Source organism: Prionailurus viverrinus, chromosome A1 (assembly GCF_022837055.1).
Source record: "Prionailurus viverrinus isolate Anna chromosome A1, UM_Priviv_1.0, whole genome shotgun sequence".
Lineage (NCBI taxonomy): Eukaryota > Metazoa > Chordata > Mammalia > Carnivora > Felidae > Prionailurus > Prionailurus viverrinus.
In genome coordinates this window covers 191,489,700-191,502,194 of record NC_062561.1, presented here as the reverse complement: position 1 = coordinate 191,502,194, position 12,495 = coordinate 191,489,700, and the positions used below count along the sequence as shown (strand labels likewise).

General features: G+C 45.3%; 1 protein-coding gene across 7 annotated transcripts in view; it reads left to right on the top strand.

The window, feature by feature from the left end:
* The window catches only part of CYFIP2 (cytoplasmic FMR1 interacting protein 2), a 130,182-nt gene that overhangs the window by 98,654 nt on the left and 19,033 nt on the right, over positions 1–12,495 (top strand). The window contains exon 26 of one of the 7 annotated variants that reach the window (XM_047853353.1): positions 803–936. The exons of the other annotated variants lie outside the window; for them this stretch is intronic. Within the exon in view, the coding sequence (XP_047709309.1) occupies positions 803–922 (120 nt within the window). The 3' untranslated portion in view covers positions 923–936. Of the gene's footprint in view, positions 1–802; positions 937–12,495 lie in introns of those variants that run through there. 7 annotated transcript variants of the gene reach the window in all.

The window sequence follows — 12,495 nt, the reverse complement described above, 5'->3', positions numbered from 1 at the left end:
GTGTTTGAGCCATCAGCCCATTGTTCATTATGCTGACACACACCAGAAGAGGGCCCTGTTTGTTCATGTGAAAGAGGGAAAGCCTGGTCCCTGGGAAGAAGACAGCCTGTCTGTCTGCCTCTCTGCCTTTTATGGCAGGACCTCCCATCATCTGGGACTTAAGAGTATTCCCTGCCTTGAGCTCTGTTTATTTCTTCTTTCCTCCTTATAGTCAGAGTGGACCACAGTCAGAGTCTGGGCAGTCATTGCTCCTCTTACAGGAGGCCTTGGGCCCAAACTCATAGAACTGGGTGCCATGCAGGGTGGGTTTCACAATCTCAGCACCACTGGGATTACCCTTTGTTGTAGGGGCCCGTCCTATGCATTGTAGGGTGTTGAGCGGCACCTCTGGGCTCTAGCCTGCCTCTAGATGCTAGTAACACCCTTCCCAGTTGTGACAACCAAAAAGGTCTCCAGATACTGCCTCATATTCCTTGAGAGGACAAAACCTCCCCCTATTGAGAAACACTGATCTAGTGCAATCCCACATTTTGCAGATAGGAAGCCAAGGCCCCAAGAGGGAGATGACTTTCCCAGGGTTAAACTAGTGCAGGAGCTGGGGTGAGAACCCAGGATCCTTACAGTTAGCACGCTCAGGGACAGAGGACTGCTCTACAAAGCCTCACAGATGATGCTGTTGGCTTTGGTTTGGGTTTTAGTTCCAACTCCACGTCTGATCCCTCTGTCTCCTGCTTCCACTTTATAGTCCTTTCTCTTTAATTTTGTTTTTCTTATTGCATAACTTAAATAAATTCATTGCCAGAAAACCCAGAGAAGCAGAAAGAAGAAAACAAAAACCACATTGCTGCACGAAGAGAGCCACTGTTCATGTTCTGAAGGATATCCTTGCAGATGTTTGTATGTTCCAGCATATCAATATTAAATTTTTTCATTGTTTTTTTTTTTACTTTGTTTAGTTATAAAAGTCATGCTCACCAAGCTGAGAAGAGTGGTGACCCGCATGGAGTGTGGTGGGGCAGGCGATCTTCCACTTTTTACTTTACGTTCTAAATTATTGTACAAATTTAGTGCACTAAACACTTTTTGGTTTTTTTGCCCCCCCCCCTGGAGAGGAGGTCCTCACACACTTAGCAGATGTACACAATCCTGATAACACGAGAAGTAAAAAAGCAAATGCCTGCCCTTCACTGTCCATCTTAGACCTTGGCTCCATATCCCCACCTGTTCTTGATCCAGAGTTCTTTTTGCCATCGCCCTAACTAACGACCCCTCTGGCTACTCAGGAGTCACGATCTGTCCCTACATCCAGGCACCACTGAGCAGCACTCCTTGGCCCTTCTGCAAGCAGCATGTCCTCCAACCCAGACCCAGAGCTCAGTGGTGTTCCAGATTGAAAATGAGTCAAGCTTTGTGGAAAGAGGGCACCTCGACTCCCAATAGTACCTCTACATGCTTTCTGGTTTTTAAGTATTTTTACATCCTTTCAGACACATCCCAGTCTGGAAACCAAACCTGCTACCCTCATCAATATATGAGGTACGCAGCAAACATGTTCTGACTGCTGAGAGTCAGGGAGTCTGCAGACCTGACTGAGAGCCCCCCATTGGCCAGGCAGTCAGTGTGTGGGACTCCAAGATCATTGGACACAATCCCTTCCCTGATGACACTGTTCACAGTCAATACCCTCAGTCTGCAGCGGAGGAGTGTTAGCCCTTCAGGGGGTAGGCAGAATGATCGCATAGCTTTTAACTATTTACTTACTCAAAAAATGAGAAAGGAACTAAGCCCTCCTGTTTATTAACATAGTGTTCCAGAGTTGATCACATAAATACATGTCAGTGGAGATGTTTGCTCAAAATTATACAAATGGAAGCTTATGGTCCAAAAGGTTTGGAGACCACCAGCCAAGATCCACAACAACAGAGTGAAAAGGGGTATAAAATAATGGAATCAGAGAGGAGGGGATGACAGGACAGATTTCCTGGTTGAGGGTCATTTTTGTATCCTCAGCACATCAATACAGGCCTATCAACTATGTCCTATATGATGAGGGGAGGGACATATCAGCTCAGTTCTAGGTGAGGATTAGGAACATACCTGTTTATTCTCTAAAATCTTCCAAGATGATGCCATTCCATTTGAGCGAGAGGCTGCCAGTCACCTTAATCCAAAGCCACCTCACTCCTGGAAACATGTGGCACTTGTATCATCAGCCTGGGCCAGTAATTGCCCAGAAACCAGAGCCTTGGCTTTTCAGTTCTGCACTGATGACTCTCCCAAGAGGAGACCCCAGTGGATGGAAGGCCTAGATGCTGAGGGTTTGGGAGTCAAAATGCAGTTTGCTTTCCTTGGTGTTATTGGAGGGCAGACACCTGCAGACGTCCAGGAGGTGGTGTAGTGGTCCCAGCCACAGCCGCTCATTGCAGTGGCTCAGAAAACTCCTAAACATCCATGCTGGTACTTCACCCGGCCCCAAGGTGGCCCTGGCTAAAATACCAGGCCAAAAGCTCCACACCTGATTCCAGTGTGCCGCCAGGGTGGAGAGCCCCTGATCTAGAAGGAGTCTTCTTAACTAGTGCTTCCAGAGGCTAGTCACTGATGTGTTGTCACATTTCTTGCTGTATCTACAGACCACTGGTTGTATTGTTTACAAAATATTTTTATTTAAATTAACTTACTTTTTAACTTAAATTTATTTTTAAAGTGGGGCACCTGGGTAGTGCAGCCGGTTAAGCATCTGACTTCAGCTCAGGTCAGGATCTCATGGTTTGTGGGTTCAAGTCCCGCATCGGGCTCTATGCTGAAAGCTCAGAGCCTGGAGCCTGCTTCAGATTCTGTGTCTCCCTCTCTCTCTGCTCCTCCCCCACTCATGCTCTGTCTCTCTCTCCTTTTAATTATTTTAAAAGGAAACTGTATATCACTTCCATTAAACAAAATCATTATCTCTTGCCATCATTGGAAAGCAACCAGAGGGACACCTGGGTGGCTCAATTGGTTAAGCGTCAGACATTTGATTTCAGCTCAGAGAGTGATCTTGAGTTTGCGAGTTCAAGCCCCACATCCGGCTCCGTGCTAACAGCTTGGGATTCTCTCCCTCTCTCTCTGCTCCTCACCTGCTCATGCACATGCTCGCTCTCTCAATCTCTCTCTCTCTCTCTCTTGCAAAATAAATAAATAAACTTAAAGAAAAAAAAAGCAACCAGAATAATAAATTCAATCAAAATACAACGAAGTAATGTAATCCCAGCTGCCGTCTGCCCAGACGTCTGAGCCCGGGGCCAGCCGTGTTAAAAATGGAGTTTAGCAAATGTTAGAGAGGTTTGAGATATGCTGGATCTAAATGAGAGACTTTCTTACAAAGTTGTCAAAAAGACTGCTAGGGAACTGAGAGGAAAGTAAGTTTCCCTCCGTGACCCACTACTGTTAAATATCACTTCCCTGCCTCTACAATTCCCACCTTTTAGGAAATGCCTGCCTTGGGAGACGTTGATGTGCAGTTGAGGGGAAGGGAAAACTACTTTTTAAGCTAGTTTCTTGGCTATAGATCTTTCCCAGCTGACCAGACATGGTTCTGGTCCGGAATAATAATCATTTTTCCCCCTGACAATTCAGGGGGCAGGGGAAAGAGTTGAGGTGAGACACAGTGATACATAGCATTGTTCAAGCGAGGCTCAGATTGGTGGGGAAGGACCACACACACGTGCAGACCCAGACACGCAGAATCAGATAAGATTACGGATTTATTTAGGCAGGTGTACAAAGAACTCCTGGAAGTGAGGGCCCCGCGGCACAAGAGCAGTTGGAATATGTCACAGTTGAACTTTCCACTCTTCACTGGAATCCCAGACGAGAGGCTGGAAAGCTGCCGCTCGTACCTTCTGCACAAAGCTGGGTGTGGGAAGCCTAACCTGCTCCACAGGCCCTGTATCTTTGGGGCTTAACATCAGTATGCAGGAAACACTTCACTAACGGGCTACGTGTGTCCATATAAGGAAATGTTTAGAATGCTGCACTTTCTGGTTAGGCCCTGTAACCACCCTCCCTCCGGCACCCTCCCACCAGAACATCAGAGTGGGGGGTCCTGGGGGTCCTCAGCCTCCAGTTCCCAGCTCATTCTCCACGCTCACTTGACAAAGACAAAAACATAAAATACTAGTGTTAGTGCTACTGCCTTTTGGTCGCCTCAGAACTTCGAATGTTAAGAAAATATTGTTTTGAGGTTGGTTTGATGGTTCCCTTCAGGAGATCAGCTAAAACTGGTACGTAGTTTTTCATCCAGAGATGGAGCCTAAAGGTAGCATCTAATGCTGTTGTTTGTGGATCTGATGTGTGTGTATCACATGACCCTAGTTTTTTAAATATGTATCCTGAATCTGTATGGTATCCTTTATTTTTGTGTGGGTGCTTTAAAAATTTTTTTTTCAATGTGTATTTGAGAGACAGTTGAGTAGAGAAGGGGCAGAGAGGGAGGGAGACACAGAATCCGAAGCAGGCTACAGGCTCTGAGCTTTCAGCACAGAGCCTGACACGGGACTCGAACCCACGAACTATGAGGTCATGACCTGAGCCAAAGTCAGACACTTAACCGACTGAACCACCCAGGCGCCCCAAGAATGTTTTTTAATGTAGATGCTTACAATACTGAGGCTACACAGGAGGATAATCTTGGTTTTAGGAGTTGCATGCTGAGGTATTTAAGGCTGAGTAATGCAATGACTTCAACTTGTTTTCAGTGATTCAGTAAAACATAGAGTCACAACAGAAATAGTAAAAGAAAAGGTCATTGTGATTCTACGTCAGGAGTATAAGGATGTGCATTGTTCTTTCAAATATTTTATGTGTTCAGTATTTTTCATAACACAAATTTGAAGAGGGGAAAAGGAAACTTCATTATGGAATCCAGAAAGTTAAGAAGAAATAGGGTCACTAAGCAGACAAGGTCACAGTGTATAAGGAGGAAGACAAGTTATGAGGGTTTTGTTTTTTCCAGCTACTTCTTTGTTAGTTGGTGAGATTTATTTTTGGTAGCATATGCTTAGGAGCCACTTCTGACCTCATTTTTTAATTTATAGAGGCATCTTCTAGTGCTGAACACAGCCACGACTCTCATGCTGTCCATCTATTTGATTTCTAAGCAGGAAATATCAGTGTAGAATCATGGAAAGGCAGATGAAGCCAGGAAAGCTGTCCAGTCCAAACTAGAAAAAGACCCCCACGGGACTTGTCAGTGGCCCTGAGAGAACTCCCAGAATGCTTCTTTCGACTGCCCTCTTCCTGTGGGCCATGGTGGGGAGATTTTCCCCGTGCTTCAGGGTCTTCAGGAAAGAAAACAAGAATGCCTTTTCCCTGTGTGCAATTTAAGAGAAATGTCTCAAACCCAGCTTCTTTGAGGGTCACTGCCTATCCATTCTTGTTAAAGGTGAAATTTACTGGTGGGTAAAGCATTGGGGGATAAAATGACAGCTGATTTTCTATGTAACAGCAGAGGACCTTCAAACAGTTATAAATCAGATCATGCTACTCCCCTGCTTAAAACTGACAGGTGGCTTCTCATTGTACTTCAAGTTCTAACTCCCAGCTGTGACCCACGTGGCCCCAGAAAATTCAGCCATGCCTACTCCTCTAGCGTCATTCATCTTTTATTACGCTCTTTGCCTGGGTGCACAGTCCAGCCACACAGCAGACTTTGAAGGTCAGAGTACAGCTGAATCCTACCATCCTTGGCTTCTACCCAAATGCTTGTTGACATTTAGCCCCTTTGTGTTATAGTCAAGGGGCACCAAGAGGACTTCCCCCGACCCAAACAAAAGCATCTCTTCCCATCAGTGTCTGAAGTTCTCCTATTAGAGACTTTTCTTGATTTGAAATGTTACCTAATGTTTAAAAGCCCCAGGAGCACCTGGGTGGCTCAGTTGGTTAAGCATCCAACTTCGGCTCAGGTCATAATCTCACAGTTTGTGAGTTTGAGCCCCTCTGTGCTGACAGTTCCAGAGCCTGGAGTCTGCTCTGGATTCTGTGTCTCCCTCTCTCTCTCTCTCTGCCCCTCCCCTGCCTATGCTCTGTCTCTCTTTGTCTCTCAAAAATAAATAAATGTTAAAAAAAAAATTAAGCCCCAGTAAAATACAATGCCTGCTGAGATGGGTTTAGAGATAGATAGAGCCAGTACTTTAGTAGGTAATCATTTATCAAATAATTTTGAGAAGTAAGATGGTCACCCGGAAAAGGGTGCGGGGAAACCAAAAGATTCCTCCAGGCCAAAACAAAGACAAAGACAAACATTAAAAGAGAAACTCTGTTCTGTACATAGGAAGATGTGGATAGTGTATGCTAAGTGATTAAAAATAGATTACAAAAGAGTAGATATTTTATGTCCCATCATTTAAAAACATATACTTAAATGTTATATGTATAGAAGAACCAGGCAGGATAAACCCCCACAAGAGTATCTGTGATGACCCCTGGGTGGTAGGATTATAAATTTCTTCCCTTTAAAAAAAAAATGCATCTGCATTTTCTCTTTTTTTTTTTTTTTTCAAAAATGAGCATAAATACTTAACCAACAAAAAGAAAGGGGCTAGAGTAGCAGCTTTAAAAACCCACCTGCTGTGATGAAACGTACAGCCTGGTGTCTAGAGTTAACAGTGCTATGTTGTCCGCTTGAAAACTACCAAGAGTAGATCTTAAATGATCTCCCCACAAAAAGTGGTAATTGTATGAGGTGAAAGATGTATTAACTGGTAATCATTTCACAGTCGTCAAATCGGCAATGTGTCCAGCCATCACATTGTACACCTTAAACCAACACAGTGTTACAGGTCAGTTGTATCCAGGTAAAGCCAAGGGGAAAATCTGCCAAATTAATCATTGTTCACGGGACAACCCTTGCCTGAATTAAGTGTTGGGTGCACTTCCAGGAGAAAATGACAAATAGCAGGTCAGCTAACACTTAATATAAGGTAGCTAAAATGGTGGTGGTGGTGGTTTTTGGAGATCAAGGATAACAAATGTGTACCTTAAGTGCCTTTGCCCCTCTTCTAACCCAAGGCACACATTGATAATCGATCCTGCTGGGCCTGAATCTGTTGTCGAAATCGCCTCCAAAAGCAGCCACTGCCTCAGTCATGAATGGTGGCCCCAGTGCCACTGCTAGCACATGTGTTGCCCACACTCAAATCATGAAAAGATAGCCTTCCTCAAGATGTTTCATTCCTTTCTTTTGCACTATGATCATAATACGTCGATTTTTAAACAACAAAGTATATCTGCTAGGAAAGGATCCTCATAAACAGTCAATCTCCTGGCAGCCCTTAGGATAGAATGCTCTTGGACAAAATACTGTCTTCAGAAACCATTTATAGCAGACCTGGGTTTTTGTCATCTCTGCTGGAAATCGTTAACCTCCTCCCAAAAAATAAACACAGACCCTGACAAGATGGCATTATCTCCCAATAAAAAGCAAAGTGGTCGGAGACCCCTGGCAACTCGTCCTGACATTCTAGGCACTGGAATCTGCCCTACTTTGGTATCGAGGAGGCAACTGAAATGCCCACTTCCTGTTGGTCAGATGTATGGTCCTTATAGCAAGGTAGTATGGCAAGGCATTGGACACTAACTGGGTATCCTTAACCAGTCAGCTGTTTCTGTTTCAAGGCAGCATGATTCAGGGAGGACTGTGGGTCTATGTTCCAATTAAAACTCAGACTTAATTCCATTTTTTCCATGAATTTGCTGACTTCTCATTCCAGTGATTTGCAATGAACATCATTCCCTGGGGCCTTTGCTGTTGCATTGGCCGCATTACAAGGCCAGCCCCTCCCTCCCAACACCCAGGGCTTTGGGTGTGCAGTCCAGTGGTTGGGAAGGAGATGTGTTCTGGCGGGCAGGGTCCACGGGACCTAATGATGAGTAAGGGAAACTCAGTGAGGAGATTTGGCACCTAGTAGGTTCTAACAGGCCACTTGCAGTTTAAAAACCGGCATTCCCATTTGGAGACTTGCCACAGGCACTTGCCCCTCCTGAGAAGCTAGAGGGCTTTTCCTCTCCCTTTGATGCATTTCTGGTCTTATACTGTGCAATGGTCTCCAGACTTAGTGACACTGCCTCTTTAATTGTAAGGTGCTGTATATTCCTCTGGATATAGACAGAGCATAAGCGAAAGAGCAGAGATCTCTCAGAATTCTCTTGCTGACCTCGGCCTGGCCACTGGGCCACCTTCCTAAACCAGCCATGCCCTGTTCTTTCATTCTGCTCCACTGCTGAGTTACACAGCCTTGAATGAGACAGGAATCTTTCTGCAGAGGAACAAAGGCAGGATGTGGCCAATGCTTGACTCCTGGGTGTTCTCCTCGAAAGGGCCTATCAGAGAGCCTGGGTTCAAGTTTTGCCCCTGTACTTAATAGCAACGAGACTCCAGGAAAGTGATGAAAATCCTCTGAGCCTTAGTTTCCACACCCCAAAAATACTGGGGCTAAGTGTAAGTCTCCCCTGCTTTTTCCAAGTTTGCGTTCTGCCTTGCTTTTCCAGAAGACCTTACAACAGTACCTGTTTTCACTAACCACAAGAAATCCAAGGAGGATTTTGCTTTCAGGAAAAGAGGTGAAAAGCAAAAATAGCATTCACCCTTTGTTTTGCAGCAAGTGGCTCCAGAGCCATCATGAGTGGCCCCGCCAGACTCCTTCCCAGCAGCTACACTCAGCATCTCAGCACCAAGCTGCCAGAGCTTTGGACTGTGCTTCATCTGTGATTTATCTCAACTTATTTGGCACGCCCCTTAGAAAGATGTGTCCTGAGGTGCCAACGAAGCCAAAGAGAGGTTGTTTTTTGGGGTCTGGGAACGGTCAAAACGTTTTCCATATAAATTCATGGTAATTACTTCTTTGCTTTATGCCATTTGGCCTTAGGAAAGGTTTCGTTAGGAACGCTCTGCCTTCAGATAGTGGGGGAAACCTATTCCCACTCCCCAGTCTTTGTGTTGAGTGAAGTGAGGAATGTAAAGTCACCGGAGCTTCATAAGCAGGCCCTCAGCCACCATGAGTCCCTTCTCTCCTCTTCCCGGAGCTTCCCAGAGGCTTTGACTCAGCCTCGGTCCCCCAACTGAGAGCCTGGCTCCAGCCTGCCTGCAGCCCTGTCAGCTCACCCCTCCCTCTCAAGCCCCAGCAAATGGTTTCCTGCTCTCTTCACACTGATCTTCATCTTGTCTCCCCTCTGTCTGCAATTGCACTTGTCCTGCCAATTCAAAAACTGGCACATTCTCCCCAGCCACCTCGAAGCCATCACCGTTTCCCGTCTCCTGTCTTGTCTCGTTCCTCCCAGTTCTATCCAGCCTGGGGGGATAGAACTTATCAAATGCCTGTTCTCTGAAGGAACTTTGTGTCGTTTCTCCCTCCTCCCAGTCTTCAGAGCCTTTTGTTTTATTTTCCCGAGCACAGACAGGTGTTCTGGACTGTCTTCCCCCACTACATCGTAAACTTCATTTAAATCTAGTTTTTCCAGTCTTACCTGTCATCGTGTTTCCTGCAGCATCCAGACCCCTCTTCACCCTGTGCCCTTGGGGTGTGTGTCAGATCACAGAGCAAGCACTCAGTGGATGTTCGGTGAAGGAAAGGAAGGAAGGGAGAGAAGGGAGGAAGGAAAGAAGGAAGGGGCAGCACCAAGTGTAGAAGAGTAGCCGTCTTCCCCGTTAGGTGGTTTGTTGGTAGACAAGGAAGTACCCAGAATTTATCAGTGTCTCCTTGATCTCAGGTGCCACTGTGCACCTTCTCTTTCTTTGGTCTCATAGAGTCAGAGGAACTGAAGTGTGTGGAAGGGTCTGGTCACCTTGAGAAACGCCCACTCTTGCCTACCCTTGCATTCATGTCATTCCCTCTCCTGGAGTCCATTTTTATCCTCATGCTGATGATTCCTAAGTTTGGATCCACTCCCCAGATTCTGGGGCCCCATAGCTTACCTCTAGTTGCCTGTTAGACATCTTCTCTTGGACATCCACAGACATCAGAAATCCACCTTACCCAGATCTGATCTCAGCTTCCCTGCCGCCCGCAAACCCACTGTGTCCTTGGACCCTGTGAACAGGTGGTGGGTGTCATTTCCCTGTCTGCACCTGTATCCCAATCTGTCACCAGGTGTCCGATGTCTGCTCCCTCCTCTCCATCTCCAGGCCCTAATCTCTCTTGATCCCAACACCTCTCTGTCCCCTACTGCCCCAATCTCTTCTCTCTCTTGCAGCCACAAAGTGAAACTGCAGATTTCCCTGATGGAAACCATCAAGGTGGCATTAAGATGCCTGAGCGAGGCTTACAAGATCCTTCCCCAGCACTGAAAGCTTCAGTCTAATTCAGCTGACAGCCCCTTACCAGCTGTGGTCCCTCTTGGTCTTGGGCCTTTGCAGGAGATGTTCTCCCTCACCTGTCCAGTACTTACCCCTGGTTCAGGTCTCAGCTTAGCATTCACTTTTGTGGAAAGCCTTCCCTGTCATCTTCCCCAAAAGTCTGGGTTGGTTGCCCCTCTTAATGTATTGCCATAGCCCCACGCACACCCCCACTGCAACACTTCCCACAATTTTCCATTTACTTATTTTCCTCATCATTTTGAGAAACGCCATACATCAGGTCTGCCTCACTTAATGTTGTGTCTCCAGCACCTTGCAGTGAAACTTGTGTATAATCAATGCCTTTTATTTGTCGAATGACTGAATGAATGACTTCTTTTCTGCTCAGGCTATATCTGAGCGAGAATGAAAGTGTCCAGATCTTCCTTGATCTCTAGATAATAGTATGCCTATGTTCTGTATATGCTTCTTGTTGGCCTGTCATGTCTGATCAAACGTGGGTCTTCAGTATAACTGGTCCTTCCAAGAAGACTCTCTCAGTCAGTATTTGCATGGGATATGAAACACTGCTTGGATTCTCCATCAGGACCACAGACTTGAGGGCCCTGGACTGGGGCTAGATTAGACAGCTCAACCCACAGACAGCTTGGTGGGGGTCCTGAATGAAGAAGAACTCTCATAAGTTTTTAAAAAGAAAACCCGTATAGACTGGAGGGTTTTGGAAGACTCCTAGGAGGTGAAGCTTGAATGGGGCTCTGAGGGATGGATAAGGATGAGGGAGGTTTGGGAGGGTGGGGAAAGAAGGAATTTATAGGTGTAAATTGACCAAATGAGTGGTCGGTCCAGTTTTTTACCTTAGTATCAAACCAGCAGATCTTTAAAAACTAGTGGCCTGCAAAGAAATTATTTACACAAATCCAGGATAGAGGTTACCTCTGGGGTTGGAGGAAGAGAAGTTTCAATAATTTCCTGTTTCTTCAGCCGGAAGCTGGCTCTTGACTCTTCATTATTCAAGCTGCCTGTATATGTCACAATTCTTTCAGTTTAAAGAATGTCCATAGCTATGACTAAAAACCCAGTAAATAAAGCAACAAATGATGTGATCCTATCAGATACGAGTGAGGCTAAAAAGTTTCTCACGTGGTGAGATTTTAAGTAATCTTCTCCTGTTTCTATGTTTGATCATTTTACTTTTTTTTTTTTTTTTCCCCATCCTGTATATGCATCATGAGGGGGAGAACGTTCCACACTTCCTCAGGCTTTGGCCACCTGCACTACCACGGAGAAACAATGGTGTCAAAGTGAATTGGCCCTGGGTCTTAACCCTGTCAGCCCTACTGCTTCTTTATTGCCGTGTGGACCTAGCTAGGAAATGTCACCTCCCTGAGAATCCCAACGTCCTGGCATGTAGGATGGAGATTGAAAGAGCCACCTCATAGGATATCCTGAAGTGCAAAGCGGATGACGGGTACAGAGCACCTGGCACATAGTTAGTGTTCAGCAAATGCTCACTGACTCTCCTTCCCTGAAGAACAAAGCCATTATGTTGGCATAGATTCTCAGTTCTAGGGAGAAACCCTTAGAGACCATTTAACCCAACCTCTTCATTTTGTTCCATTTAAATTATTCTTAATTGCACATGATGAATCAAATAATACAGATGAGCTTATGATGAAAAACATCATTCTTGGCTCTGCTGCACCTCACCCCACCTGTACCCCAGTCCCCAAGGCAACTTGTTTTAATCATTTCTATTTCTAGTTCTCACTGTTCTCTCCATAATGGTTAATTATATGAGGATAGCTTCTATTTCTTGATTGGCACCTTTAGACAATACCTACTGACTCCCTAGTTGGAAAGATGAGATTTTAGCTCATTTACATCTCTCCTGTCTCTTCTTTAATATTTGATTATGTCACTTGTTGCTTCTGTTGCTTCCCTTGTAATCAGAGATAATACACTCACACCACCGTTGCTTCTCTTCGTAACATTATTTAATATCTTGACTCCTTTCTGTGAAAGATGAGGAAATTAACACCCCCAACTTGCACTTCTAACACTTCTGCCTCCTACCCCATGTCAGCTACTTTTGCTTTTATATGATCAAAGCTGTATTTTTGTAACACTTGTATTTTCTTCTGCAACTTGTCCTTAAGTGTAGCCTAAAC